The sequence below is a fragment of the Cladophialophora bantiana genome (genome assembly GCF_000835475.1).
Source record: "Cladophialophora bantiana CBS 173.52 unplaced genomic scaffold supercont1.9, whole genome shotgun sequence".
NCBI lineage: Eukaryota > Fungi > Ascomycota > Eurotiomycetes > Chaetothyriales > Herpotrichiellaceae > Cladophialophora > Cladophialophora bantiana.
The window spans coordinates 1,604,387-1,632,010 of NW_015971583.1; the positions used below are offsets into that span (position 1 = coordinate 1,604,387).

Sequence of the window (27,624 nt, forward strand, 5' to 3'; positions counted from 1 at the left end):
CCGGTGTGTATAGCGTCAACAGCCCGAGAAAACTCTTTACCGCGCTTTTCATCGATCCAAAATTTTATCGAGTCATAGCAGCGATTTCCGGGAGGGTAGTCAACACTGAATACTTCTTGTTTTCTGGGACCTCTGGTTGTATTTGGTTTCCTCCAGCTCCTTTGTGGTTCCGCCTCTCAACTTCCATGCCGAGCCCACTATCTGCCCTCTCTCGTCTCTGATCTGGAGCACTGCTAGCCTCGATCCGTGCCTTGAAACTGATGACGTTCACGAACTCTACACCATCGACGAACATCACGCCGTCCTGATCTATCTCAATTTGGCTTTTTGCTCTTCTTCGCAAAGGTAGAGTGGGCCGGGAGAAGGAGAATGTTCTCGATCGCATATGCTTTGGTTGAGATTTTGCCATGGAAGGGTCGGAAAGGGGAGAGGCTGTATTGGACAAGGACAGCTTAGCGTCTTTAAGCTTTCGCTTGGATCCGGTTTCTGTGCAAAGCGAAAAGGGAGTTGCTGTTGATTTCAACGTTGATTTCAAGGTACTCGCCCTGCTGATTGGGCGAGATGGAGTGGCATATACAGCTTCTCCAGCCTCGAACATAGACAAGGCAGAACCAGTCCTTGGGGGGCTCGAAAACGACCTCGACCGCCCTAGGAGCGCTCCGAAGCTCACTCTCTCCGCAACCGTAGCTGAGAAGCTCTTTCGTGGCTTCAGGTTATCTTCTTCGATCCCGGATATAGGACTGGCTACCCCATGATAAGACGCTGTCGGTTGCAATTCCAAACACGACGCACTTGCGTTGCTGATACCTGACCAGACTCTTTCGTGATTCTGCTTTGCACTGCTGTTCGTTTGGGAACCGACGCTCGTGCTTCGCGACCGGCGTTGATGATGAGATATGGATTTGGAATGCCCCCTAGAGTGCAAACCAATGAAACGCTGGCTTGAGAGAACCTCTTCCCGAGATTTGGGGATATCAGGACCTGGGCAAGAACCTAGACGCTCAGTAGAGTAGCTTCGTGAGGGAGTTTTAGAATGTGCTCTGCCGCCATTGATCAAGATTGACTTCAGTGGTGTGGGAGAGGTGGCGCGCGAGTGTGCTCGAGATGGCAGCTCTGGAAGACAGGCGTGATATTGCAAGTTCACAATTTCGGTGTGGTCCCTGGAGTTGAGCATTCGATGACACCATGAAACTTGCCATTCTCGGGATTGACTACTCCTAGATCCTGACCTTGTAGGCGAACTAGATTTCGAACTCATCAAGGGTGTGCCACTCGCTGACCTAGTGAAAAGGAACTCGCCACCATTGACGTCCCAATTTCCTCCGCTCATGGCATCCCCATTGCCCACACGGCGGACAATTTGCCAAGCAGATTTCAGGGCGCCGTTGAAGAGGGACTGCTCAATGTAGTCGGGGGCTCTGTGACCAAGGGATAGTGTGCGATGCATTCCCAAGAGCTCGTACAGCCGCGTTGAGGGGTTCGCGTAAATGTCAAAAGGACACTGCGCCAGGCTCTTGTAGGAAGCAATCAGAGTAGGCTGGCCGGGGCCAATGATTATGACTGTAGGAAGGGTACGAGAAGCTGGCTTGGAGAAGTTCGTCATTGAGGCTATTGATGTGGAGGATTGGAGTGATTTCTGAGAAGGATGGAATGGCGATTCCATCGACGACAGTCTGCGCACATATTCCTGACAATTCCCACAGAAAAAATGCCTAATAAAGACGACAAGGACTCGTTTCTCGGCCGGGTAGACGTCGCAGTCGTAGAAGAGGGAGCCAAATCGAAGCGGAGTGCCCGAGGAGGAGAAGATCTCGCAGTCAAAAGCTTCTCTCAGTGCTCGATGGTCAGGGAGGACTTCGGCGGCCATGATCAATGGATGAGGCTGGTAGGCTAGGTACTCAAATCTATGGTTCACTGCCGTTCTTCTGGAGGTCGTAGTCGGTTTGATTAGAAATCTCCAGGATTCGTTATTCAGAGGAACGACTGGCAGCCGTAGGTTTACTGTGCCAAAGACGATGACTGAAAGAGAGGGCAGCTTTCTGCGTACAAACCAAGAATGAAATAGCTACGACTTACATACTTGTCCCTTGTACGGGGGAATTTTCTGTTGGAAGGCTGCTAACTGTCGGATCATAGCAGATCCGAAACCTTGGTTGGCAGCTGATCAAGGAAGCGGCTGAACGAGGCTGCTACACGATAAGCAGTCGAGACCGAGTCTAGGTCGCAGAGGGTGGACTTAGGTCAGAGTGTGGAGGTATTGGGGATGGAGAAGAGGTCGTCAAGGCGTCGGAAGTGTGTCAGGCTGAGGTTTGCGTGTGTTTGAAGGAACCACGCAAAGAGACACTAGCCCCTCGGCTGGCTTCTCGACGTTTCAAGAAGGAACAACCTCCTGAGCCTCAAAATGAGGATCGTACGAGCAGGGCTAGAAACACGGAGTACCTAGTTCATAAAAGCGAGCCCGGAGTCGCTTTGTCTATGGATACTACGTACCGTAGGTGGTAAAGAGAGTGACGGACTACCTATTAGGCAGTACCAAGTATGGAGTAAATATCTGTGTTTGGTGGATGAAAGAGTGACCGAGTGCATTCGAAACAGGCGAATCCTTAGAAGAGAAAAAAAGAACCCACAACGATATCAATCTCATTTGGCTGGTCACCGTCACTTCCAATTCTCTGCATTCGCTCCTCCTTTCTCTCCTCTCTTTGGTTGTGTCCTTACCTTCGTCGCCGCTGCCACTGCTGCCACTGCTGCCACTGCTGCCACTGCTGCCGCCCAAGCATGCCGCTTCAAGAGACAAGACGGTAATGGTCGTAGTCCTGCAGAGTTTCTTCAAATGTTTGCTTGCATCCAAAGATGCTGCACCCTCCCCCGCAATCTTCTTTTCTTCCCTAGTGTCCTTGATTCCGGCAAAATCTAGAACCCACATCTCATGCGACTGTGAAGCCTCCAGCCTCGCAAGCGCCGCATCGTCCGTATCGTTGTCGCTGCTGTTGGCGGACTTCGACGGGTGACGGTAAAGCAGGGCCCGCTCGTAGCGCGGGATAAAATGCTTCGTCTAATCACTGGCCGGCATCTGATTGGAGGGGTAGCGCCTCATGCTAATGATGACTACACATCGTAAGAGATACTCAGATGAGCTCGTTCTTCTCTGCTATCATGGAAATTTCATCGTCGGGCCGCAGTGATATCAATCGTAGCTGCCACCAACTTGACTGGCAAATGCGGTCGAAACACTCCTGGCGTCTTCGTCCTCATGCACAACCTTGCCGAGCTTGTGGTTGGACATATAGCCGCCAAGGCCAGGGGCACCCCCTTCGATATATCTCTTTAGTCGGTCGGCTTGGTTGTAACTTGGCTGCTTGTTGGTGTCATGAATGGACAATTGTTCCAGACTGACTCCACCTTGTCCAAGAACGCTGCCGGTGACGTCGGACTCGGTCGCCATTGTAGATTCTCCGGCCACACTACTCGGTACTGCTCTTACTTTGACTCCGTTTTGACGACGAGCGTGAGTATTCTGAAGCGTGGGCCATGCATCGGGCGTGAATCCTTGGAACATTGGTGGATAGCCTGCTGGAACTCCTACCCCGCCCATGGCAGATGAATGGATGGAAGAGACGTCATCCGGTATGTAGCCAACGACCGAGCCTGCTGGCTCACGGTAATCATTGCGCGGAGCCGGACGACCATTCATCATACCGCTTGCCATATGACTGGCATGATTGTACGCCATTTGGTAACGCTGTGGTCCCCGGTAAGACTGTTTAGGTCGGCTGAATTGGTGTAGAGATACCTGGAGGTTGTTCAGAGGGCCTTCGACCAGACAGTTGCGTTCCTTGAAATGCAGTAAGAGATAGTGCCAGAGCGGGTGCTTTGACAGAACTTTGGGATTACCAAGGATAACAAAACCGTACTTGGCTCGAGTCATGGCCACATTCAAGCGACGGGGATCACTCAAGAAGCCAATGCCCTGGTGGTCATTCGATCGGACGCAAGATAGGATGATGAAGTCCTTCTCCCGTCCCTGGAAAGCGTCGACGGAAGCGACCTCAATCTCCTTGTACATTTCCTTCTTGAACGTCCCGGTGGCTTGCATCGAGCTCACAATGTAGCTGCGCTGGCCTTCATACGGAGTGATGACGCCAATGTCCGAAGGCTTAACGCCAGCTTTGAAGAAGCGGGTGACGATTTTTTCCACATTGGCCGCTTCAGTACGGTTGAGATATGAGGTGCCTGACGCTGAAATTTCTTCGTTTCCAAGGTTCGACCAAAACATCATTGGTGCATCTTGAACGGGCCAGGGGAAATCCACATCTTTTCGGAGACGGTACTGCACGGTGACGCCATTTTGAAGAGACCCTTCGTAGAACATGTTGGACGGAAATTCCGACAGGCAGGGATGCATACGATACTGGATGTTCAACCGAATCGGCGCACAGCCGAGTATGACGAGACGCTCGAAGAGAGATTGATTAAGACCGGCCTTTGCAGCTTTCTTGTTCATGATGACAGGCCCCAACTGCTGATGGTCACCCACAAGGACGACTTGCTTGCAGCCAAGAACCAGGGGTATCATGCATTCCGGCTCTGCTGACTGGGTTGATTCATCAATCAGGACGGTGCGGAACTTGAACTTAGCAAGTCTGGGATCCCCAGCACCGACACAAGTGCAACAGATGACATCAGCATTCTGCAGAATCTCTCGTTCAGCCGCTCGAGTTAACGACTTGTACTTTTTCTCATCTTGGCTTGATAATTCACCCAACTCTGATTTGAGTTGGTTCAGCTTCGCCAGTTCGACGTTACTGTCATTCATTCGGACCTGTTCATGCAAGGAGAGAAATCCGACGGACGATTCCACATCTTCTCGGGATTTCGCAGTCACTCGCACAGTCTTCAGTCCCGTGCGGTGTATGCGCTCGCAAAGCTGATCCACAGCCACGTTGGAAGGCGCACAAACCAAGACTTGGCCGCCATTTATCTTGGACAAATGGTAAATAATGGTGGCAGATGTCACAGTCTTGCCAGTGCCTGGTGGGCCTTGAATTAAGCTGAGAGGCTTCTGCAAAACGGATTTAACAGCATTGATTTGGCTGCCATTGAGCTCTGGTAGACCAGGTACACTGAACTTTTTGGGCAGCTGAGTCTTCATGGGAGCTGCAGCAACTTCGTGGCCGAGAAGGCGGTGGAAAATGTAGCCAGAGACACTCATCTCGTCGATAGCGAACGTCTTCATGGCGAGCTGCATACGGTCGAAGGATGTGGCCTTCCAAACATAGTCCGCCGTGAAGTTGTGTGTACATTCAGTAGGGACGGACTTGTGGTCACCCTTTGATCGCAACTCGATTGTGACTTCATCCGACTGGTTGTTGGGGATCTTGATCACATAACCCACACCTTCCCAGGCTGGTCGCAAATCCCCACTATATTTGAGTCGCATTTCGTCTCCCACTGCCAACTTGACATCGCCCAGTTCAAGTTTCGGCAAAACGAAACTAGCCAAGTGCTTGTTGTTGAGACCGAGATCCCATCGGACAACCAGATTGTCCTGCGATTGGCTCTCCTTCAACTTGCGGTCGTAATCAGCCTCGATCTTGACCAAGGGGCCAAAGACGTTCTGGTATTGATAGGCGTCATCGTAGCGCAGAAGGACCGGAGCAGGCTCGTCGTCAATATTTGCGGCTTTCTCAAGGTCGGTGATGGTGGCATTTGCATCTTCCTTCCAGAGCTCCTCCAGTTTCGCAATCATTTGAGGACTCAAATGTCTGGCACGGAGTTGTTCCTGGTCGGTAGGTTGTGCGACAAGCCAAGAGAGGAATGAACGATCTTCGATCAAAGGCTGCCATCTTGAAGTGTCCCAATTCATATCTTTCGAGGATGGCATCGCAGCGCAAGGCTGTCGGCAAAGAAGGACAACGACGGTGTCTGATTTTGCGGGGATGAAGCCAAGTAAAAAGACATTTTTTGTCCCGCAATTGTAACATTCTAATACTGTGTCACCAAGAGAGCTGCTTGGATGAAGTTGGACTTCTTTGTGGCGGGCTCGAACTAGATGGTTGACGATATGAGAGGAGGAAGTATTCCCACGTGCGGCGCAAAACCATTTGGCGCATGTTAGACAGCGCACCACGCTGCTTGGATTGTGGATGCCGCAGTAGCTGAGACCAGTCAGTATGATGTCCAGTATAGAATCCCAGCGAAGTAGTGACGTACGCGCAGGCGTGTGGAGGCAGTTCCTTCTCTTCTTCCGCCTTCTGGACAAGTTTCTTGCCGTTGGCGTCAACAGCAGCGGAAGCGAGGCTCTCAAGGTCATCTTCCTCGATGCTTTCGGACTCGTCATCGTCATGTTGACGTCTTCTGGGACCCTTAGCCAGGCTGAGGACGCTCTCATCTGGATCAACTGTCGAGATGTCGTCGATGGCGTTGATGGCGGCTGCGGAGTTGGAAACCAAGTGGTTTCCCATGTTGCTGAACGCCTCCATCTTCAAGGACCGGTCTTTGCAGCGTATATTCCTGAACAGTCTCACATCAAAGGGAAATTTGGCCGGTTTCGAGAGAAGAAAGTTGAGGCGAAGGGTGACCGATCGGCGCAGTCGAGAGGGTCACCCAGTATTCACATAGACGTCGCGATTCCACACCCCTCCGACAGTCTCCAGTTCACAAAGACGGTTATGGACCTATTGTCGAACATACGAGGGTTAGTTGGAGAGGAGGTGCAGTGAAGTGGTGGCTAGTAGAGAGTGAGGGACGGAGGAATATGGGTGGGTTGCGATGCGGATCAAGTGCGGCGAAATTTCTCCACCAAAATTATATTCGACACCATCATTTTTCTCTGGTCCTGACCTTCCCTCGTTCCTTTCTCCTCGCCCCTCCCTGCTTACAACAATGCTCCGTCGGCAAGCACGCGAGCGTCGGGACTATCTCTACCGTCGTGCGATTCAACTGCGAGATGCTAGTATCGCAGAGAAGCGGGCGCTGCTGAAAAAATCGCTTGCTACTGGGAAACCACTTGACCCGTCGATTGCCAATGACAATTCCCTGCGCAAGGATTTTAAATACGATGAATCTCTGGATGCCGAGAGTGCTGCTGCACAAGAGTCTATGGACGATGAGTACTCAATGCTGTCTGGTATCTCCGACCCTCGTCCGCTGGTCACCACCTCCCGTAGCCCTTCGACCCGTCTTTCAACATTTTCCAAGGAAATTCGCCTACTCCTGCCTACTTCCATCCGCCTGAATCGAGGTAACTTGATTCTACCCAATCTTCTTGTCAGCGCAAAGGCTGCCGCTCTCACCGACATTATCCTGCTCCACGAACATCGAGGCACTCCTACCGCAATGACTATTTCGCACCTGCCTCATGGTCCCACCGCTTCTTTCTCTCTGCACAACGTCGTCCTCCGAGCAGATATTCCTGATGCATCCAGAGGGACGGTATCCGAGTCCTATCCCCATTTGATTTTCGAGGGATTTACGACACGCCTGGGAAAAAGAGTCATCCAGATCCTCAAACACATCTTCCCTCCCCGGGATGGCCCACATAAAGTCGGCAACCGAGTGGTCACCTTCAAGAATGTTGAGGACAGCATCGAGGTGCGGCATCACATCTTCGTGCAGACTGGCTACAGGGACGTCGAATTGGCTGAAGTCGGGCCCAGAATGAGTATGAGATGCTTCGAGATAAGAGGTGGCACTCTGGAGAAGGATTCCGGCGGCGAAGTCGAATGGGCTTTGACTCAATACACGAGAACTAGCCGCAAGAAGGACTATCTATGAAGTCAACCTCATGCAGTAGGATGTCTTGGCCAAGAACCAGATCGATCCACGGACCCAAAATGGCAGTTGGCAGCCCCAAAAGCCGGCTCACCATGTTTTGCATTGATCCGCGGCAGTCTCCCACGACATCAGCAAATTGCAAGCGGACAGTTTTCAGTATGTCTGGATGGGCAGGACGGCTTTACCATCCACTCTCTGGAGTCTTCGCCTGAATTTCCATTTGGTAATCCATAATCGGCCCGCCTGTATTGATCAGTACCGTCACGCTGGGTTTCCTGCTCCTGGACCCCATGGACTCGACCAATGCCTCGCCTCTTTCATCGCGGAACTGTGGCTCGGTTGGCTTCGAGGTACGAAAGCAACGGGAAGCGTCTGCTCCATCTTCACCGCGAAATATCTCACTCAAGGGTCGTTCGATGTTAATGGCCATCCTCCGCTCATCGTGAAGATTCTTCCAATCGACACCCACCCTCTTGTTGAAGAAATCACAGAACATGTCCCATGCCAAGTCAAACGTGCTGCCAGCGGGAGCCAGCGTCTGCACGTGAATCTGTCCCAATCGCGCGAAGATTGAGTAACATGCATACGACTTCGCATCCTGGCAGTTGGCTTCTGTTGGGAGCCTCGAAGCGGAAGAGTTGCGTGCAGTAGATACAGGACTAACTCGGAGCGAGTCTGACTCGAAAAGCTGCAGACTCAGAGCCCATGGATCAGGGATGTGTACACGAAGCTTGGGATTTGATGGCCTGAGGTATCGAGGCAGGGAGCCTTCAATGACAGGGTTCCAGGAATATGGGTATGGCTTGGGAAAGAAGTACAGTGGCACTGGGCAAGGAGGAAGTCTTAGGTTTGACCCAGGGTCTTCAGAGCATCCGAAAAGCTTGCCTTTGGCCACTTTAACTCGTGAGCAGCTTAGATACCGCACAGGAGACTCACCATGATCTGAGCTCTGACGCTTCTTCTCTGTGATTTGGCGACGCATTGAGGAATTGATGCCGGGCTGGGAAGAGAAATGAGGCACATAACGCACCTTGATGCGATGTTTCCCCAATCGATTCTTCAGAATGTCCTTCCTCACCAATGTGAGGAGGTACACGAAGCCCTCTTGATCGACAAAGGGCCGATATCCGCCTGTGGTCGAAGACAAGTTAGACTTAGCATATGAATGAGAATGAAGGATGACCTCTACAGTCCACAAGGAGAGAACTTACGGGCACTCTCCGTCTTCTCGAATTGCGCACACGCATCATCGATCTCAGTTCCTATGTCGCGTCAGTCTCGACAGTACAACCAGCTCCCCGTAAAGAAAGGATCTGTACCTGCCATCTCAACGCGCTTGTCCTTGGTGAGGCCTGCGGTTTCTGCGTCTGCTATCCTGCGCTTCATTCCTCGATGTGCCCCTTGCTCCGTTGGTTTGTGCTTTCCATTTCCGGAGGTGTTGACATCGAAACTGCTCCTAATGTTCTTGGTCATGGCTCTGAATGATCGTCCTCTTCCGTCGGGTTGGTTTCACTCTCGTAGAGCCGATATCCTAGAACGGTTTTTCTTAGCCATTCAAGCAGTGAAAGATCTACCGCGAGCTCAGGCGATATAGAAATTTACTAGTCGGGACGCTTTCACACTCCACTCACTCTCCTCTTACCTTCACTCACTCACCCTTTTACTCACCCTTTTACTCACCCTTTTACTCACCCTTTTACTCACCCTTTTACTCACCCGCGATCACCCTTCACTCACTCCCGCCCCACCGGTCCCCTGCGTGCTGCGCTTCCTGCACTGGCTAGACCCGATTCAGTACCCAAAGATGGTTGCCTTCGACCTGTGTTTCACTGTCATCATAGGTTGACTGCTTTCCCTTCTCCAAAATCCTCCGAGTTGCCCTCCTCTGGGTATAAAAGCCGGCGTTGCCCAGTTTTCCGCCCACTTGCGCCGATGAACTTCCTCGTCCACTTTCATCTCCGGCCACTAGCACTCCTGTCCCAGTCCTATTCTCAACACCACCAGACTCCGAAAAGCTATCTCCTGGCTGAATGTGGTGGACGCTAAATGCCGACATTGCATTCCACATGGCTCCTAAAGGCGATTCGAGAAGACTACGAACGATAATAAGGGCTCCCTAGTCCCGATAGGGACGCCACTTGCATAGAGCGTCCCTGGGCCCAACTTGGCAACCGTCCAGGGCTTTCTATGGTTCTTCATTGCCATCAGCAAAGCTCACATTGACAACAAGGCCATACCGACATCGATTACATGTGTCGTAAGAGAGTAGTTCTGCGCCGGCTCTACAGACGTCACCAGCACCGACACGAAGGCAGGGGATTGCGGCAAGTTATATTCCTCTTCCAATTTCCCCCTTCCCTCGACTTCAATCCTATCTCCGAAGCAGGACCGACTGATCTTCATCCAGTAAGTGTGGCAGATCTTGGTCCTCGAAGGGTCGTCGTCAACAACATTAGAATTCCGCTGATCGGAGCCTCACTCATGTCTATCATCCTGCTGTGGAGATATGACAACCTGATCTTTGTCGCTAAGTGCTACAGCCGAACCTAGGCAGGTAGACCTGTTGCCGCAAACTGTACTATATCCTGCAATTCACTTTCAACGACACCTACGCGAGGCTCTATCTGGTAACTTGTGACTTGTTGACCCCGGACGAGGCTGCGTTCTTTAACACCTACAGCCTTGTTGGTAAGCCGGGATCAGTCTCCTTCAACTACCTAGCGACCTTCGCGCTGATCTACTACGCTCAGATTGACACGATGCAGTGGCGAAATGGGGATTTTTGTCCGTACGAAGAACGCATCTCTCTTGGCTTGACGGCTGTCGCTTAGTGAGGCGAAGGCCGCTTTAGAGAAGCTCAGAAGAATCGTGAACAGGGCAAAGGCGCATATGGGTGTCTCTGATGCTGCCACTCACCTGGTGGACTTCGTCGTCGCCTCTGGAGTGTGGAAACAGGGCTTCAATGTAACTTATTGCGCTGCGCCCAAGTGAGATAGTTATGTGAGATAGCTATGATCGTGCTGAGGAGCCAAGACTCATCATGCTCGGAGACCTACTATTGTAGTCATCGTCTCAAATGAATTCCTGTTCCTATCTGAAGCATTCCGCTCCTCCCCTACTTCCTTGGAGTAAATGTTGCTCGTTAGCTTGAATATTTATGTCCAAGACTGCTCGCTCTCCACTGCGCTGCTCCTGCTTAGCCTAACTGTGACCCAGTCGGGGGATCTTGCTTCATCAGGCTGCCTGTTAAAGCCATTGCGTGAGAGAGAGAGAGAGACGTGCAGCTCCACTACTATAGCCGGAACCCTCGTACCCATTAGCAATATGGAAGCCAAAGCTCTCTCGATTCTGGAGGGTCCTCTGAACGCCAATGCCACATGTAGGATCTCTACATAACCACTTCAACAAGGTTTATTTTGCCATGCCCCTGGAGATGTATCGCAGTAGCGAACACGAGTGGAAATTCGCTCCGCACTGGGGCACTTGAAAATGTCAATGACTATATACAAAGGTAGTGGAGACAAAATTGTCAGTGTCGAGCGTTGAATATGGCGGTAAAAGCTTTGTCGAGATGGGATGTTTCACTTTCATCCCTTGTAGTTCGCGTCCGCTGAAGGTGCTCTCAAGCTCTCTCCATGATGCTTATTAAATGCATCTTAAGAGATATTTGAGTAGATATTCTGACTACCACTACTTAGACGTGGAAGACGGTTTTGCCTTATGCCTCTCTGTGTTCATGGTTGGTTCGTGGTATCACTAGTAGTTACGGCTGGTAGAAACAGGCTGCCAAGCATATAGTGGGGCCAGAGAATATTATCCTTATATTTTATATAACTTGGCAATTCTCATCAGAATCGCACATTAGTGGTAGATTTATCTGAGGACCTATGGCGCAACGGTAGCGGTACGTTCTGAGATGTAATTCCTTCCTCTACGACTCTCCCCAACTAATAATTGCATGTAGCGTTCGACTCCAGATCGAAAGGTTGTCTGTTCAAATCAGGCTGGGTTCAAAATTTTTTTGTTTCATTCAGGAAAATGATGTTGCGCACAAGCCGCACTGAAGTATTTTCTCTTAAAGGAAACTACGGGATGTATTATTATAGCGGCTCCACCAATCTGGATAATCTTAATCTAAGCACGATTATTAACTTCGCTCTCGCTCTAGCAAAGGCTATATAGGTAGTAAAACCAGTTTAATAGAGAAAAGCGAGGTGCAATTTCATGATGAATTCACAATAGTAACCCACACCAGTAAAGGTGAATGAGAGATACGGATAGAAGCCCGGCTCAGCAGTGGTGGAAGCCTAGGCAGGAATTCATCAAGTACAGCCTCAATCCAGCCACGGGAACTCGATGCGGCTGGCGAACTGGCGAGTGTTTTATAGTAGCATGGCCTACCCTCCTTTGAGATCAGAATTCTGTAAAGATCTATGTGAGGCAATGTTTATAGAGGAAAAGCAGCGTCTGGGACATATAGGGGAAACTGTCAGGTTCGGAAGGACTCTCTCTGTGCCAGCAGTCCTGATCTAACTTGGTCAGAGTTCAGATCATTTGGACAATATTAAGGAATGATCCTAGTGAAATCTCGTTTCGGAATGGAGGGTGCCCGGACCTCGCCTGCCTTTCTGCTACCCAAGTAATACCTGCATTGGAGGTCGCAGAGTGTGAAACACAGAGCTGATGTGACCTGCCTAGGTAATAAATAGGTCTGTGGTCGACAAAGGACTGAATCTAAACAGTGAGCAACAGTGAGCTGTAGTGTAGTAGGGTGAGGTATGGTGACGGGGCACGGAGGAGCATGGCATAACGCCAAGAGCTGGCCCACAGTAACTACTTCGGAGCATTAGGGCTGCCTGCGACGCGCTTTATCGCAATATTTGGTCTACAACTAATTGTTCAACGACCAGCAACTCCCTCAATGTCACTTCTGGAAGGCTGATTACTCCTCAAAAGATGGCGTCTGGGTTGCTGAATCCGACTTATTTTCCTGATGTTGAGAAGTGTCTTGCTGGCGAGCTCCTCCTTCTGTAAAGCCCCTCCGCAGCAATATTCATTACATTGCTAACGACGAACCGCAGTTCTTGGGACGATCTTTTTGACGCGCTCTTCTCCCACGACGACTCAAGGGTGGAATTTGTGAGCAAGTTGCTATCTGAATACCGCACTAAAGAAATTTTGGAGTCTACATTTCCCTGCTTTCCTGGGCCTTCAGCCTCTTCAAAGAATGCCTTCGAATCCCAAGTTTCAGCGATACCCGCATCTTCAGATGGACACTACAGTCGCGACGAGCTCAAGGAGGATGCCTTGTGGCTCAGCAAACAGGTTAAGCTCGAAGAACAGGAGGCTCTCCGATTGACCATCCTGGAGTGGCAGTATCGTTCTGAATCCAGATTGCGAGAAGGGTTCTGCCAGGCTGAAGTGGCCAGTCTGAAAGACGCACTCGGGTCGGATTTTGTCGACAGGAACTTTCAAGGGCGGAGTGGCTCCCTGGCAAGAGAAGAAGTGATCATAGATTCTCGAAATGCGCGCCGGGCCCGACTGATTCGCCGGCACCTGGGACAACAAGTCTTGCTGTTGCGCCTGGGAAAGGAGCTTTGGGATGTCAGCCTCCTACCGGACCTGGGCGAGACGCCGCCATCGAAACCGCAGAGGACATTCGCAAAAATCCTACGACGTGGAAGATACGGTCTTGCCGAAGACATCGCGAATGCTGTCAAGTATATCCGAGAACAGCTGCAGAATCTTGAATCCGTTCGTTCATGGGAGTTAGATGAGCAAGAATTGAGTCTCCTTAGAGATGTGGGGGATACATGCAGCCTCCAAATGATCAGTTTGGTCCTGGAAATCTTGTTGCTGAGGCTGCGAAGTTCAGACGAGATGCCGTCCTCGGAATCGGTCCTTCTCTGGCTACAGCTCATGTCGTCGGTAGGGTTTTTTGCGTCTTTCAACTCCGAAATTGACGTCCAACTTGTGACAATTCAAAAAATACAATTCACAGCATCCTTAGTGTCGCTGTCCCTCCTCAGTCTGGGCTCCACGGTCGCTATTTTGAACGAAACGGCTTCGTCTGGTCAGACAGCTCGACACGGCTCGCGGGGAGAGTACTTCTTTGATCTCGACTGTGTGTTTCAAATACATGAGCTGCTTGCCAATGAAGCCGCGATGGGAGATACACAAGCCGGTCCTGTAATCCTAGCTTGGGCAGTTGTTGTTCATCAGATCAAACAGCTAGGCATTGCTATCAAGGAAAACAGAGAGAGTCACCACGTTCAGAGGACCATTGACGGAATTGCAACGTTTGATGCGGCGACTGGACGCCGAAATTCATCGGGGGGGAGCTCTTTCCAGCCAAGCATTTTTGAAGACCTCATGGATCGATTCACGACGCTCAGCACAAACGAAGATCCGTCAGTCCTTTTGCTTGACGCTGCCATCGATCAATGCCATCTTGTTGAATACATCGCACTTCTCACTGCCTCCGTGGGTAAACCCACAACAACACTCGCCATTTACAAATACCAAGCGATGCAAGAGCTCATCGCGGTCTCGCAGTCATTCCTGGGATATACTCCGGAGCTGGTATCTGCGCAGTTAGCTTTACTGTCAACGAATCATGACAGTTCCTCCGAGAAGAAACTTTATGAACCCGTAATGGAGTTCATCGAAGACAAGCTTCTTCTGGAAGGATTCTACGACACTTCGGCGGCTAGATTTCCTTACGAGTGTTTGCCTTTTCTGCGATTCTCTCGAGCATTGGCAAAAGCTCCGATCTTTAGTGAGGATGGCACGCAATATGTCGAATTTCGGCTCCGGAGCCTCACATCCTTCACTCAAGCAGCAATCAAAGGCATTGATTATAGCACCACTCGTGAGGACGAAATTGGCAGCTTCGTGGCTCTCAATAAGCCAGTCAACGTGTTGGATCTCTCACAGCACAAGCTGCTAACCTACGCTTACCAGGACCCAGTAACGACGTCCATTATCCCAGCCGGTGCGATTGGTGAACTCATCTCTGACCCCGATGCCTCTCCGAAAGTGATCCGGTGGCAATTTGAATTCTCGGGTCTCGCATACATGGGCCAGCTATTGGAGCTGCGTTACATGGGACTGCTAGCCACCTCTTTATCGCCGTTTGAAGATCCCGAAGCAGTGGTTTCGGAGATCATTGGTCTTCTAGCAACTCTTCTATCAACTATTCTGAGCAGCACTTCTTTCGATCAGTCTGCGGATCATGCTCAACAGCATTGCGCTTCGATTTTAGACGAAGCCAGCAGCAATCTCAATCCGGAGACGGATGTGATCTCTTACATCTTCAACATACTTGAACAAGAGTTGCAGGCTTTCCGGCGTCGGTCTGCGTCAGTCTTTGATTCTCGGATCATGACGTCTTGCATTCATTTCGTTTTTGTCCTCACGAGAGTTAAGCCACATCTGATATGGTCTAACCTCAATCGAACGAGTCTCTTTGGTTACGACTCAGCTGCTTCACCGATTCCCAGCATTGTCTCCGTAGTGGAAGCTCCGCTCCGAAACTTTGATTTTCTGGAGAAGTGCGCAGATCTATATCAGTCCCTAATCAGCTTGGCGCTCAGGGACTCTGGTCATGGTCTTTCATCAACGACCGGAGCTTCATTACGGAACCCAACGGCATCCGCAGCATGGCGAGTTCAAAGTCCGATGCTATTAGCTGCGACCGAGATCATGTTCCAAGTCTTTCAAGACATCTCGGATTGGTCATTTCAAGATCCGGCTCAGCAGGTGCGTGTCAGCACGACCATCACCGAATCATTTTGCAATATTTTGCGCTACGCTTTCGACCTTGGCATGTCGATAGTGTCTCCCAGCAATGTGACCATGTCTTTTGCTAGAGCGGCAAGATACCTTGTGGCTTCGTTCCGATCTTCAGATCCTGAATATGCGGTCCCAAGTCCGATCCCGCGACTCATTTTCATAACCAGCACACTTGACCGGTCTGGTTTAGCCGATGAAGCGTTCTTCGACCGATATGTAAGCGCTGTGTTGTCATTGGCACTGCTGCTTGTTCGGTACGGCCAGTTACAAAATCTACCTCTGTCAATGCTTGGAAAGAATATTTTTGACGTTGTACCTTGCCTTGTTCGAATGCTCCAAGCCCCGTCTTCCGTCCGCACTCCCTGTTTGAGGTTACTGCGTTCCATCTTAGCATACGTGGAGCGATACCAGACTTCCTCTTTACTCGGCCATCTGGGCTCCTCTTCATGCGTCGACTTTGTCAACCTTGTCCGACATCTTGACCAGAAGTCCGAGTTTCCGGAAGAACGTGCTGAACTTTGGAAGCTCCTTACTTTATTAGTCAAAGACTGTCAGCAATGGCTAGCCATGGTTATCCTGACTGGCAGTGCTCCAGGCAACTCCAAAGGTACCAAGTCAGGGGAGATGCCTACCAAGTGCGTTCACGGGATAACCTTCCTCCAATCTGCCATGAAGGAGGTGGAAGATATTTCAACGCTTCCTAGAAACGTTTCGAAGGCAATGCTGGAATTCATTCTGGAGGCCCAGCAAAATTGGTCTTGGGTAACAAAAGATCTCTCATCCTCGCCTGAGTTCTTTTCTACGATTGTCTTATTTGTGACCAGCTTTGATCCCAAACGTCACAATGAGATAGATTTGGCGCAGCAAAATTTGATTGCGGCTTGTGTCACCGATATTGCCACAACTCATCTCCATCATGCGAAAGTCGAAAGAGACTTCAACGCTGTCAAGACCTTTTCTCCTTTGTTAAATTGGCTCACATCAAATGCGGTCGAAGTTTCCAGCTACAACTCCTCATTACACGCCAATTTGCGTCGAAACTTTGCCGCCAAGTATAATGGGCTAATAGTGTCCGACATTCAACGCGCCGGCTTGACTGAGCGAGAATACGGTTCAAACTTCTTTTACGATGTCGAATATGCAGATGAGTTGTTGGCAAAAGACTCGTACTGGCAAGGGGCACGTGGGGCGCCTAGTACCCAGTCTTTCTCAGCAGAGTTTAGGCGAGCGAACATGAATCTCTCAGCCGTGGACTCCGAATTGGTGCTGCTCTCAAGCCTCCAGCGCTTTTGTGTTGATCATTGCAGGTTCTTCGTTCAGGATCGCGAGATCCAGAAATCGATGGCCAAAATTATCCGAAACTCTTTACGAGCAAATTCTCGGGTTTATCCGTCTGAAGTTCTCTTCGAAACACTATTCCAAACACGGGCGGATCTGGTAACGGTCCTGCTGCATGAGATGGTTGCGTTCGGTGTCAAAGGTTCTGACTTTGCCGGCTTGTTGGAGCCCGCCTGGGATGCTGTCAGATTCAGAAATGGGTCCTATGAACAAGCCATCCTCAATAACGACCTCATGTATTGGCGATCGATCGTCTCAATTCTACTTATGACGATGAAGTTTCACATCCACAAAAAGCGAAAGCCCACCATGGCTCCCGGTAACTCCACGGCTGTTGTTCCTCTCGATCCGGAAAACATAAGATTCCTCGAGATCGCAACCAAAATCGTGGCAGAAGGGTTCAAATCTGCTGTTCTTGCCCTTCAGGATCAAAAAGAAAAGAAATTGAAGACCAATGATGATTGCGAAAACAACCTCATCGGGCCACGTGACATACTACTCCTGCTGACACTTATTCAAACTATTCTCAGACTCCCTAGTCTCCCTCAATTTTCTGTGGAGTTGTCGGATCGTCTATCTTCTTCTGGTATCATCTCGGCATGCCTCCTGCTCTATTCGTGGTCTCATATCATCGGTGGATCGGAGAGAGACATTCAACCCCGCTACGCTGAATACTGTGTTCATCTATTGGCCTCCATATCATCCCTACCGTCTGTCGCGGAAGAGCTTGCCGTCGAAGGCGTCCTCAACCGCCTCCTTTCCTCCAAGACGTCCGAATCACTTCAAAGCGTTCCGGGTGGCGCTTCCCATGCTGATGCTCGACTCAACTGCAGCTTCCTCTACCGTTTGTGGGCTAAGGCATTACTTCCACTGTGCCTAAATCTCCTCTATGCCGTTGGTGGCGCTATTGCTCCTGAGATATCTGCTTTTCTCAATCGATTCCCCAACCAACTTATTCGCGCAAGCACGAGCTTAATGCTCACGCCCCAAACAAACTATGTTGGGCCTTATGTGTTGACTCTGGATATGACGAAGGAGGCTACGACTCTAGCCCTAATCTCGCGCATCCTTTCTTCATTCCGTAACGCTGGCGCGTCTGCTGCAGTTGATCCTGCAACTGTGCTGCCACTGAAGGGCTATGACGAGCACAGGAAGGCGATAGCAGAAGACCTACGTGATGTACTAGCAATGAAGGAAGATGCAAGACGAAAGATTACCGTCCCATCTGAAGAAAGAGAAATCAGCTGGCAAAACGCGAAGGGTGGTAATTTACTGGATGCAAAGATTGTGCGGGAGCTGCGGATGGCCTTGGCAGCATTGAGCACGGATGATGACCAAGACGAGAAGTAACTTCTACTTCAATAGTACACTGAATTTCAGATGATGATTCTGCAGTAAGCTCCAGCAAGCGCAGGCGTTGTACGGGTATCGCGAAAGAGATATCGACAACTGATTGGAATTATGTGTCTCGATTTACTATCGGCCTTGAAATTCTAGCAAACTTCCCCCATTTGAAGGGATGAGGTTCGCTTTGATTCGTCTGGGGCCGCCCCTGTGAGAAAGCTTTTGATGACCAACGATGCATTATGCCCTTCGCTTCTTCGAACTTCTTCTCAACTGACTGTTGTCCGAGTGTCTTGTCCACATATGAGTTTGGCAGTGTCTTTTTAGATCTTATCGCGTCAGTTGTGGGTGGGCCAATGTGCTTGAATAGCAACTGCCCGGATGGACTGGCCAATATTTCAAATTTTCTCGACACCAATTCCATGGCTTCTTGAATTCTGGGATGTGTGCCAGAAATGGGGATGCATCCTGTTGTTGCAAAATCAACGGCAATTCCTGCACCCTATGGCTCGCGATTCACCGGTAACGATTGCTACCTTTCCGGCCCGCGGCGCTGGAAACGTAAGTACTGCCCGCTCAACTGTTTCGCGCTTACCCCAGGTCTGGAGGATGGGATTGGCCAGTCACATTGTCTCGAGGAGAAAGAGCAGAAGATAGTCATTTATCTCAACCGCGGCCGGTTTGGGCAAGTTTGACACAGTGACAAAACTCAGGCATCAGCCCATGAGCGACTAACAAACCTCTCCATATCTTCATTCCAGAAGATTCTTGACAACACATCAGCCACGTCTTTCCAGCTCTTCATATCTGGGAATCTTGTCTTGAAGCGCCTTAAAAGATCCATGCCCGCCGATTCATCCGCCGACTTCTGACCTCCAGGAACCAATCACCACCATGGACGCCCAAACAAGAGCTTTCATTTCCGGCTCCGTCGCTGGTGTGGGTGTCTTGGACAAATTACTGGTCGCCCGCACGGATACGGCTGTGAAATGTCTCGAGAGAAGGCGCAGTTTGCAGAAGTTGGCAGAACACGGTTAGCTTTTCCAAGGTGGGGTACTCGTCGGGGTTTGCTAGGCAGACACACGCTTGCAAAAGGTCGTGTTGGCGGCGTTTCTGGCATGCAAAGATATCATTGTCCTTCATGACTGGAAGATTAGTATTCCTGTCTTCGAGCGCCTTTGTCGTACGCAGCACGGCTTCGGGCGTTGGGACGGTGAGGGCGCCCAGCTCCGTTAGGTCCTGGAAACCTACCGGGAGTTGGTAGGCGAGTTGACCCTTGCTTTCGGGAGAAGGGTGCTGGAGATATCACTTCTCACTGAGATTTGGTCGTTCCTCAGGAAACATCGTCGGGCCTTGGCCAGCTGTCCAACACCAATTACCCTCCCATTGAAGCATCATACACTGTTCCAGACCGCTGTGGCCAAGGGTGTCGAGTCCTCCTCTGGCCTAGATCATTAGGCGCAGATTTCCCTTGTGCAATTTGTGGGCCTCTTGATTCACAAGCATTCGTGCAATCACGGCAAGATTCATGACGGTGGCAACGGAGATGTTGTTGAGAAGGGACTCGTGGATCTCAATCTCTCGTCTCAGATTTGCCCATGCGGTTTCTAAGTGAGCGTGTACTCGCAGTGATGGCTTTGCGGCTGGATCCAAGAAGAATTCAAATTCATGGAGGACATCGCAAAGTCCTGCATGCAGAAACCGGCTATGCTGCAAGAGTTCCAGAGGGAACCGAGTGTATATGTTGTTGGCGTTGAAGATCTCATAGAGCGGGGCGCTTTTCGGTGCGTATTGCTGCGTGTAAAAGTCCAAGGCATCCAGGAAATACTCGTGGGAATGATATTGAAGAGATCTCTCGATATCCGCGCAGATATGGATCCAGATCCGGGAAAACGCCAACGTTGCCTTATTCCTGGAAAGGCTTTGTGCAGGAGCTCACGGGAACGAAGGATAGTTTCCTTTTGCACTTATACATCAAGCCTTGCGGCTGTACTTGTGTGGCGGGACCCAACGGACGCAATGGTCGTTCATGAACAGTGGAGGAAACGGGTGCTTATTCCCGCTGCCTTTGAATAAGTTTAGTTAATGGGCTAGCCTGTCATCGCAATTCGAGTGTTCTGAACCCGATGACCCTCGCATGAGCTCTGACTTTTGATGTCTGGGTTTTCTTGTCGGCTTTGGTCTAGGAGAGATTATTGACAGGCATGTTCTACCCTGCCAGCGATGCGCGACTAGAATAGCCCCGTTAGTATACACATGAACACGTGCTCAGATATGTAATCCACGACGAGCCGTGCTCTTCATCAGCACTTCCAAGCGAAGAATCACTCAGCCTTCGGCTCGCCGCTCCCTTGGCGGAGGAAGAAGCATAGACGGCATTAGAGAACACAGACTTAGCTCAGCGATTCAACGATGGACTCGAGGAAAATGAAATAGGGACAGAGTAATATAGACCCGTCCGCCCCATCTGGAGAAGATACAACTTCCTATATCGTGTGGTAGCTTCATGACGGCAATCTGGTGCCAGCTTGTAGAGCAGCTTACGCAGTATATGAGGAGAGTTTGCCTTTCAGATGAGTTCCTTCGCTCTTGATACTCGCACATGGCTGAATATCTGCCGCTGGCTTATTGAATCACGAGAAGGCTGTGAGGGATGCTTCTTGAGACGTCACTTTAGTGCTTGGTCCCTGTCGCTCTTCATACTCCTATGCTTCTGCCAATATCCGCCTTGCTAATGAAAGGCATGAGCCTTATTTGGACTATGCCTTCTTTCGCAGGCTCGCTTCTCTCTGATCCTGTGCCGCGCCCAACCTTCTCTTACTCTATGTCCATTCTCAACGATACGCTGTCGTTTCGTAGCCATCCCAAGTCTTATGCCCGCTTCTCTGATTTATCGACAAATCAGCGCGCCACCTCCCTCCTGAATTTGTCTGCAAGATGCGCCGGCCTTGATGTGTTCTTGCCTCTGTCTGGCCTGGGTTATAGTCTCACACCCTCTTTTCTCATCCTCTCTCGCGTTGCGTCTCTCAAGTGTCTTCTCAATATCTTACCAGAAGGATTTTTCGGAATAGCATCCACGAATTCCACTCCGCCAGCCAGTCGTTTATATCGGACGACCTTCCCTTCGATGAATCTCTTGACATCTTCTTCCGTCAAATTTTTCCCGTGCGGCCCAACTTGCCTAACGACAAATGCACGAGGCTTCTCATCTCCGTCTTCGGTTGGCATACCTATCACTGCAGCATCGGCTATTCCAGGCTGCTCCAACAGCAAGGCTTCTAGCTCGGCCGGCGCCACTTGATTCCCTTTCACTTTGATCAATTCCTTCTTCCGATCGACTATGTAGAAACACATATCGTGGTCCACATAGGCGATGTCGCCCGTCTTCAGCCAGCCGTCCGGCGTTAGAGTATCCGCGGTGGCTTCTGGGTTACGCCAATATCCTTTCATGACGTTGGGTCCACGACACCACAGTTCTCCCACCGCAGAAGAGCCGCGAGCTGTGATCTCGGAGGTGCCATCTTCGGTCATTATTTTGGCTTCGCAATTAGGGTTAAGCTGGCCGACTGAGTTAGTCAAGGATATTTCCCTGGGATCCCAGCCAAGAAATGAACAAGTGCATCTGAGAAACATTAGTTTTCTTTGGCACCAAAGCCACGTCCCTGTGTTTCTTACTCGGTCATGCCATAGCCCTGCTTGAAGTTCAAGCCTGTGCCTATCCGTCGTTCAACCTGTTCCGACACTTCTCGGCCCAACGGCGCGGCTCCGGATCCGATATTCTCGACCGAGCTCAGGTCATACTCCTCCACTGCGGGATGCTTGGCCAACATGACTGCAATAGGGGGAACGAGCGTGAAGTCTGTGACGCGGAATTTCTGTGTATATTCCAGAAACTGTATGAAGTCGAATTTGGGCATGACATAAACAGGCACCCCACGGCTGAATGCGCCGGCAATGTAGAATGTCTGCCCATACGCGTGGTACAGTGGAAGGAAGCAGAGCCACGACGCACGAGCGTTGCGCGCTTCATAATCGGGGTCGAGTTTGACCATTGCATGCACTTGTATTGTGTTGGAGATATAGTTCTTGTGAGTGATCTCGACGCCCTTGGGAACACCGGTAGTGCCACTGCTGTAGTTCAAAGCGAGAGTAGTGTCACATTCCCCGGGTCTTGTAAGATCATCCCACTGAAATCCCATGGCGTCTTCTGCCGGCGCCACAAGTTCACTCCAGTATCTGCAACCTTTCAGACCTTGGCTCTCTCCGTCGAATATTTTGGAGTTGTAGACAAAGACCCTCTCAGCGACGTCCAGGCCAGCTAGTCTCGCGGCTGCAATACCAGTGTCGAGTGACCCTTCAGCACAGAGAAGGTATGTTGCGCCGCTGTCTCTCAGCTGATGTGCGAGCTCTCTCGCGACAAATGTCGGGTTCGCTCCAGAAAAAATCCCCCCGGCGCATAAGACGCCCATGAACACCACTGGAACGAAGAGGTCATTGCCACTAAAGAGCAGAATGCGGTCTCCTTTTCTAAAGTGCTTTGACCGCTGCAACCCAAGTGCAAAACGTTGAGCCCAAAGCCGAAATTGGTCGCGAGTCAAGTAATGCGTGTCTGGGCGGGCGGCTTCTGAGAAGGCGTGCTTGGGACCCAGCGGCGCAGTAGGCGATTTGAACAGGAAAGTCGGTAGAGAGCAATGCGGTATGGCCACCGTCCAGTTGGATTTGTATGGCATGGCGAAGAGATAATTGAGCACGGGGTGACAGATGGGGAGCGATACAGAAGAGTCAGGCCGTCGACAAGGGGCGTAGAAGTACGACGGAGTGCTAGAGGAGACTGAGAATCAAGGGAAGCCGCAAGACGAGAATGAGGCGACAGGTCGATTGTGTATTATATGTGCTATAGTAATTCGCGCCTGTCAGAGTCAATGAACTACATGCCTTCGTTTGGTGGACATTAGCCGAGACGGATTCAGTGCGAATGAGAGGGATGGCCAAAACACCAGTCAACGCAGCTGCCGAGGCCTATGTTGAACGAGAGACATTTAGTCAAAAGCACTAGAATCACATTCAGACCAACAAGGAGCTGGGCGACGAGCAGCGACGAGTCAGGTGCAAAGCAAAAGGATGGGGGAAGATACGAGACCAAGTTCAAGTTGCCGAGGTTTGTTTAAGGGAGACTTGGGGACCTGGTGATGCATAACGGTGGATCGGAATGCACAAAGTACCTAATGCATGTTGTATGTGGGGAAGAACAGTATTCTTATTACTGGGTATTCAACGTCATTCAGTCTGAAGTGAGCTCGCCGCTAGGTAATACAAGCCGATTTCTAGGTAAAAGATCTGATCAGAGAGTCTCTCGGGCCCATACGGTACATTTTTATCGTGGCAAACACCCGGTCGCCAACTCCAATACACCGTGCCCAAAGTCCAAGTCGTTACCAAAGGGGTCTCTGTACTCATTCCAAAAACCTTACCCTTCCGCCTCAAATTGTAGTAGTTCACCCCTCGTAACTGGCCCCGGGGGCCAGTCCATGCTTCTCGTACAGCTCTTCGGGTCTTCTGCCCAGTCGACCGGCACTGCTCCTCAGCTTGCCGCTCCTGGCATCAATGAGAGGGGAAATCCATTGGTCCTCGACCGTGCCACCGACCATCTTGTCGCCTTTTCTAAGGTATGTTGTCGCGCCCAGCAACGTCGGTTGGAAGTTGACGTAGATGGCCTCCCAGTGCTTGCGGTCTACCTCGAAGATTTCGTGGTTGATGCCGATATGATTGTTTTCTTTGACATGTTTGTTCCACCAGTCCCAGCCTTCGCGATGCAGGTTGCCGTACGCGAATTTGTGGATATCCTCTGCGGACCGCCAGTAACTGAGGTTAAGCACCTCAGTGGCGCCGTTCTTGTCCTGGCTGGTCCATGTGGATCCGCCATAGAACCCTAGGTCGGTGTTCTCGGCTTCGAGATCTTCGATCATCTTGGTCAGATAGTCGCCAACCGTCTTGACGTTCGGCGCGAAAATCCCCATAGGGTGATTAACTTTGGCTCCCAACATGAAGACAGCTAGTTTCTCTTCCGATGCTTCATCGTGGAAGCTGCCATCCTCGTCTGGGATCTGCGGAGAAGTGCGGTACAGAAGAGCATCGTCGAGATAATGGTTCCTCTTCCTGCCCCAAGTAATGGCCATGGTCTCTGCTAGACGGACCCCAAGGACAAGAACAGACGGGAACATGGCGTAGAAGCGAGGTATGACCAAGAATACAAGAGACTGTAGCAGAGCTCCAAGAAAAATCCATGTCGACATGGAAAAGTTTTCGCGGAGGGCCTTGGTAAGTCAGCGGTATGAAGCACAAACGAGCCTTATCAAGGGGACTCACATAGAATAGTCGTGTGCTGGTGCTGGGCCAGTTAGACTGCGACCTAGGCCGCTTTTCGAACGGAGGTAGGGTGCTCTTGAAAGCCATGTTGATAGCAAAGTCCAACAATGGATGTTGGGATCTACAAGTACACTGTATTAGGCTGTTGAGATGCAATGTGATGGATTTAACGAAATGGACGCTGATGTTGAATTCAAGGGCGGGATGAAATCAAGACTTATATTATGGTCGAAGTTGTGAATACTGGTCTTCCAAACGCCATGACCAGGCATGCGGCATTACCACAGCTTCCTTTTTCGTGCTGATCGCATAATGTACAATGTATACTCGCACGAAACAAGTCGTGAAATCAGCGAGGCTGCTCGTGGGCGAGTGGCTAACGCACGCGAGCCGGGGTATCAGTTCGAGCGGCGGAGCTGTCAGCGGGCAAGAGCCAGTTCCTGGAAAGATGGCCTCTGTACAGAGGTTGGGTCGAGCAACACAGCCTCAATCTTGCTGTGTAGGAGGTCGGCGTGGATAGCAACACCTCCGCAGGCTGAAGCAAGCAACGGGTTGACTATTGACCGTGTCTTCTGAAGGCGCATTTAAGGCCGTAAGAGGACACAATTTTAACAGGCTCCTGATGGCGGGAGGAATGGACACGGCGGCGGTGGGGACGCGGGGCTGACTTAACTCGGGATAGCGCTCGAGCCGCTGTTCATATTCCTGCGCTTCTGCATTGTCCAGATACGCAACATACTCTTCCCCCCTTACTAATATTGCGCAGAGTACGTCCCATTCGGCCGTATAGTACGGAGTACGGTGCACAAAGTGCTTTGCGAGATTAACATCCGTGAGGTGCAACTTATATTAGGCAGCGCCGATGTCTGATGTTTCTCCGCCATGCACACCGTACCACGCCTTGCTAGATCCCAGGAGGGCCAAGCTTACCCGCTTGACGGACCCAATATCCGACAGGGTTAGCAATTCAAGGAACCACAGCTGTTGACACGCCACCGACGGGTTTCTTGTTCGTCTCCCCAAGTCCCATCTTTCGATCTGATGGTGTCCGTTATGTCTATGTCTAAGAGTCTTTATCATTTCATTTGCCGGATCCGTTAGGTCCAACTCCGGTGTTTCATGCAAGCCAGACGAAGCGTGCCAGTAAAAGTGCTCATCAAAATGCTCAAAAGCCTGCGAGACTCACGATGCAGCAGCTTTTGGTGTCTTGACAGGAGACATTCCCAATCCGTTCCGGTTGCGGAAGAACAGCACGCCCGCGTCATCCCCAGTGGCCCCCTCCATGGGTTCAACCCAGTTACACCATCGCATCGACTTCCACAAGCTTTTCAAAAATCCCAGGGCGCCCCCTTCGGTATCACTTCGATAGTGACGGCCCATCACCTTCTTGATGGCTTCGCTGGCCTCGTCGGCGTGGTAAAATGGAATGGTGCTGACATAATGATGAAGAACATGTGTCTCGATGATTCCGTGGAACAGCTGGCGCCCGATGAATCCGAACTCACGATCGATTGTGGCTGCGGCTCCACGGGTATAGGTCCACATCTGGGGAGTGTAATGGGGAAGAGATGGATCCGTGTGCTGCAGGAAAGTGATTGCCACTGTTTACCTGTAAGCAAAGACGTTGGGGCACACCATTTCAGCTCCGTATGACTCACCTAACCAATGATTGACCCACAAGTACGGAGCAATATACCAGACAGCCAGATTGGACAGACCATAAGTTTTGCTGATCCAGAAAAGGATGCTTCCCACCGCAAGAAGTCCAAGATCGCTGAGGAAAATCAGCTTGGCATCCTTCGCCTCATACAACGGGCTGGCGGGGTCAAAATGGTTGACTCCACCTCCAAACCCGTTGTGCTTGCCCACCCCGCGGCCCTCACGTTGAGTTTCATGTTTGTTGTGGCCGGTGACATTGGTAAACAAGTACATCGGCCATCCGAAGAGTTGTTGGCTGACCAAGTGGTACGCAGTTGCAATAGGGGTTTCTTCGGTAAGCTCGTCTAGCTGATGTAGCAGCCACCCTCGTCGGGTGAAGTATTGCTCCTTGGTCGCGGGGACAAAGACCATGTCTCGCTCCATGTGACCGGTGGCCTTGTGATGCTTTCCATGAGAGATCTTCCAGGAAAAGTAAGGCACCAGAAGCGCACTATGACAGATGAAGCCGACTGTGTCGTTCAGTACCTTACTGGGCGAGAATGACTGATGTCCGCACTCGTGAGCCAGCACCCACAGGCCGGTACCGAAGAGACCCTGTACAACAGTGTACACGAACCACAACCCAGCTCTTAACGGAGTGAATGGGACATTCTCGGGAGTCAAAAAGCGGTTGAAGAGATAGAAGGTGACGGCGAGGGAGGTAATGTCTCGAGCAACATAGTACAGCCCAGTGGCGCCAGATCTTCTGAAGCAATGCTTGGGGATGGCTTTGTGGATATCGCCGATGGTGAAGTCCGGGACATCGAAGGGGTTGCCGTAGGTATCAAACAACTGCCTTTTCCCAGCTTTGTGTGTGGGAGGCTCAGCAAGAGCATCTTCCGAGGCGAGAGAGGACAAGGAGGTCGAGGAAGGGGAGGATCTCGGACTATCGAGAGGGGAGATGTTCGCAGAGGAGGTCGGAGTGGAGTTGGCGGTCGCCAGACGACGCAGGACTGCTTCAGCGGGCAGCGAAGTGGAAGTCATGGTCTATCTGATAAGGGACTCTGTAATAGAGGGGCACGAGGTGAATATTCAATCTGGAGCTGAGACGAGGGACTGTGCGCACGACAGGACAGAAGGGAAGAGCCTGGGACAGGTCGGGCCTGAGCGAAGCAGAAGGTGAAGGCTGCGGCGACAAGGCAGGGTTAAATGGAGCTTCTGAGCTTGAAAGGAAAATAATAATATTAAGGCTCAATGGGTCGTATTCTTTGGGGCAAAGGAGTGTACGGAGCACTGGCAGCGAATGAGCAGAGCTTTCCTATCGTAGAAATCGTGCAGGCGCAGGGCAGTGGAGAGAATGTGGGCAGC

General features: G+C 50.9%; 8 protein-coding genes and 1 non-coding gene across 9 annotated transcripts; 3 read left to right on the plus strand and 6 right to left on the minus strand.

Annotated features, from left to right (window-relative positions):
• Positions 1–64: 64 nt before the first annotated feature.
• Positions 65–1,867, minus strand: Z519_06901 (uncharacterized protein; the record flags this gene model as incomplete). The annotated part of the gene is made up of 1 exon (XM_016764639.1): positions 65–1,867. One exon carries the CDS (start codon positions 1,865–1,867, stop codon positions 65–67), a length of 1,803 nt encoding a protein of 600 aa, XP_016619721.1.
• Positions 1,868–3,187: 1,320 nt separating this feature from the next.
• Z519_06902 (uncharacterized protein) lies at positions 3,188–6,482 on the minus strand (the record flags this gene model as incomplete). The annotated part of the gene is made up of 2 exons (XM_016764640.1): positions 3,188–6,158; positions 6,214–6,482. 2 exons carry the CDS (start codon positions 6,480–6,482, stop codon positions 3,188–3,190), a joined length of 3,240 nt encoding a protein of 1,079 aa, XP_016619722.1.
• A 403-nt stretch (positions 6,483–6,885) lies between these two features.
• On the plus strand, positions 6,886–7,776 carry Z519_06903 (uncharacterized protein; the record flags this gene model as incomplete). Its single annotated transcript, XM_016764641.1, has 1 exon — positions 6,886–7,776. The coding sequence occupies one exon, from the start codon at positions 6,886–6,888 to the stop codon at positions 7,774–7,776; it is 891 nt and encodes a 296-aa protein (XP_016619723.1).
• A 181-nt stretch (positions 7,777–7,957) lies between these two features.
• On the minus strand, positions 7,958–9,249 carry Z519_06904 (uncharacterized protein; the record flags this gene model as incomplete). The annotated part of the gene is made up of 3 exons (XM_016764642.1): positions 7,958–8,907; positions 8,988–9,038; positions 9,096–9,249. 3 exons carry the CDS (start codon positions 9,247–9,249, stop codon positions 7,958–7,960), a joined length of 1,155 nt encoding a protein of 384 aa, XP_016619724.1.
• Positions 9,250–11,657: 2,408 nt separating this feature from the next.
• On the plus strand, positions 11,658–11,789 carry Z519_06905. The gene has a single exon. It is a non-coding gene; the product is annotated as a tRNA-Ser (tRNA).
• Positions 11,790–12,732: 943 nt separating this feature from the next.
• On the plus strand, positions 12,733–18,258 carry Z519_06906 (uncharacterized protein; the record flags this gene model as incomplete). The annotated part of the gene is made up of 2 exons (XM_016764643.1): positions 12,733–12,806; positions 12,858–18,258. 2 exons carry the CDS (start codon positions 12,733–12,735, stop codon positions 18,256–18,258), a joined length of 5,475 nt encoding a protein of 1,824 aa, XP_016619725.1.
• Positions 18,259–21,231: 2,973 nt separating this feature from the next.
• Positions 21,232–22,982, minus strand: Z519_06907 (uncharacterized protein; the record flags this gene model as incomplete). Its single annotated transcript, XM_016764644.1, has 2 exons — positions 21,232–21,874; positions 21,928–22,982. The coding sequence occupies 2 exons, from the start codon at positions 22,980–22,982 to the stop codon at positions 21,232–21,234; spliced, it is 1,698 nt and encodes a 565-aa protein (XP_016619726.1).
• A 765-nt stretch (positions 22,983–23,747) lies between these two features.
• Positions 23,748–24,705, minus strand: Z519_06908 (uncharacterized protein; the record flags this gene model as incomplete). The annotated part of the gene is made up of 2 exons (XM_016764645.1): positions 23,748–24,566; positions 24,619–24,705. The coding sequence occupies 2 exons, from the start codon at positions 24,703–24,705 to the stop codon at positions 23,748–23,750; spliced, it is 906 nt and encodes a 301-aa protein (XP_016619727.1).
• A 1,095-nt stretch (positions 24,706–25,800) lies between these two features.
• Z519_06909 (uncharacterized protein) lies at positions 25,801–27,300 on the minus strand (the record flags this gene model as incomplete). The annotated part of the gene is made up of 2 exons (XM_016764646.1): positions 25,801–26,219; positions 26,277–27,300. The coding sequence occupies 2 exons, from the start codon at positions 27,298–27,300 to the stop codon at positions 25,801–25,803; spliced, it is 1,443 nt and encodes a 480-aa protein (XP_016619728.1).
• Positions 27,301–27,624: the final 324 nt, after the last annotated feature.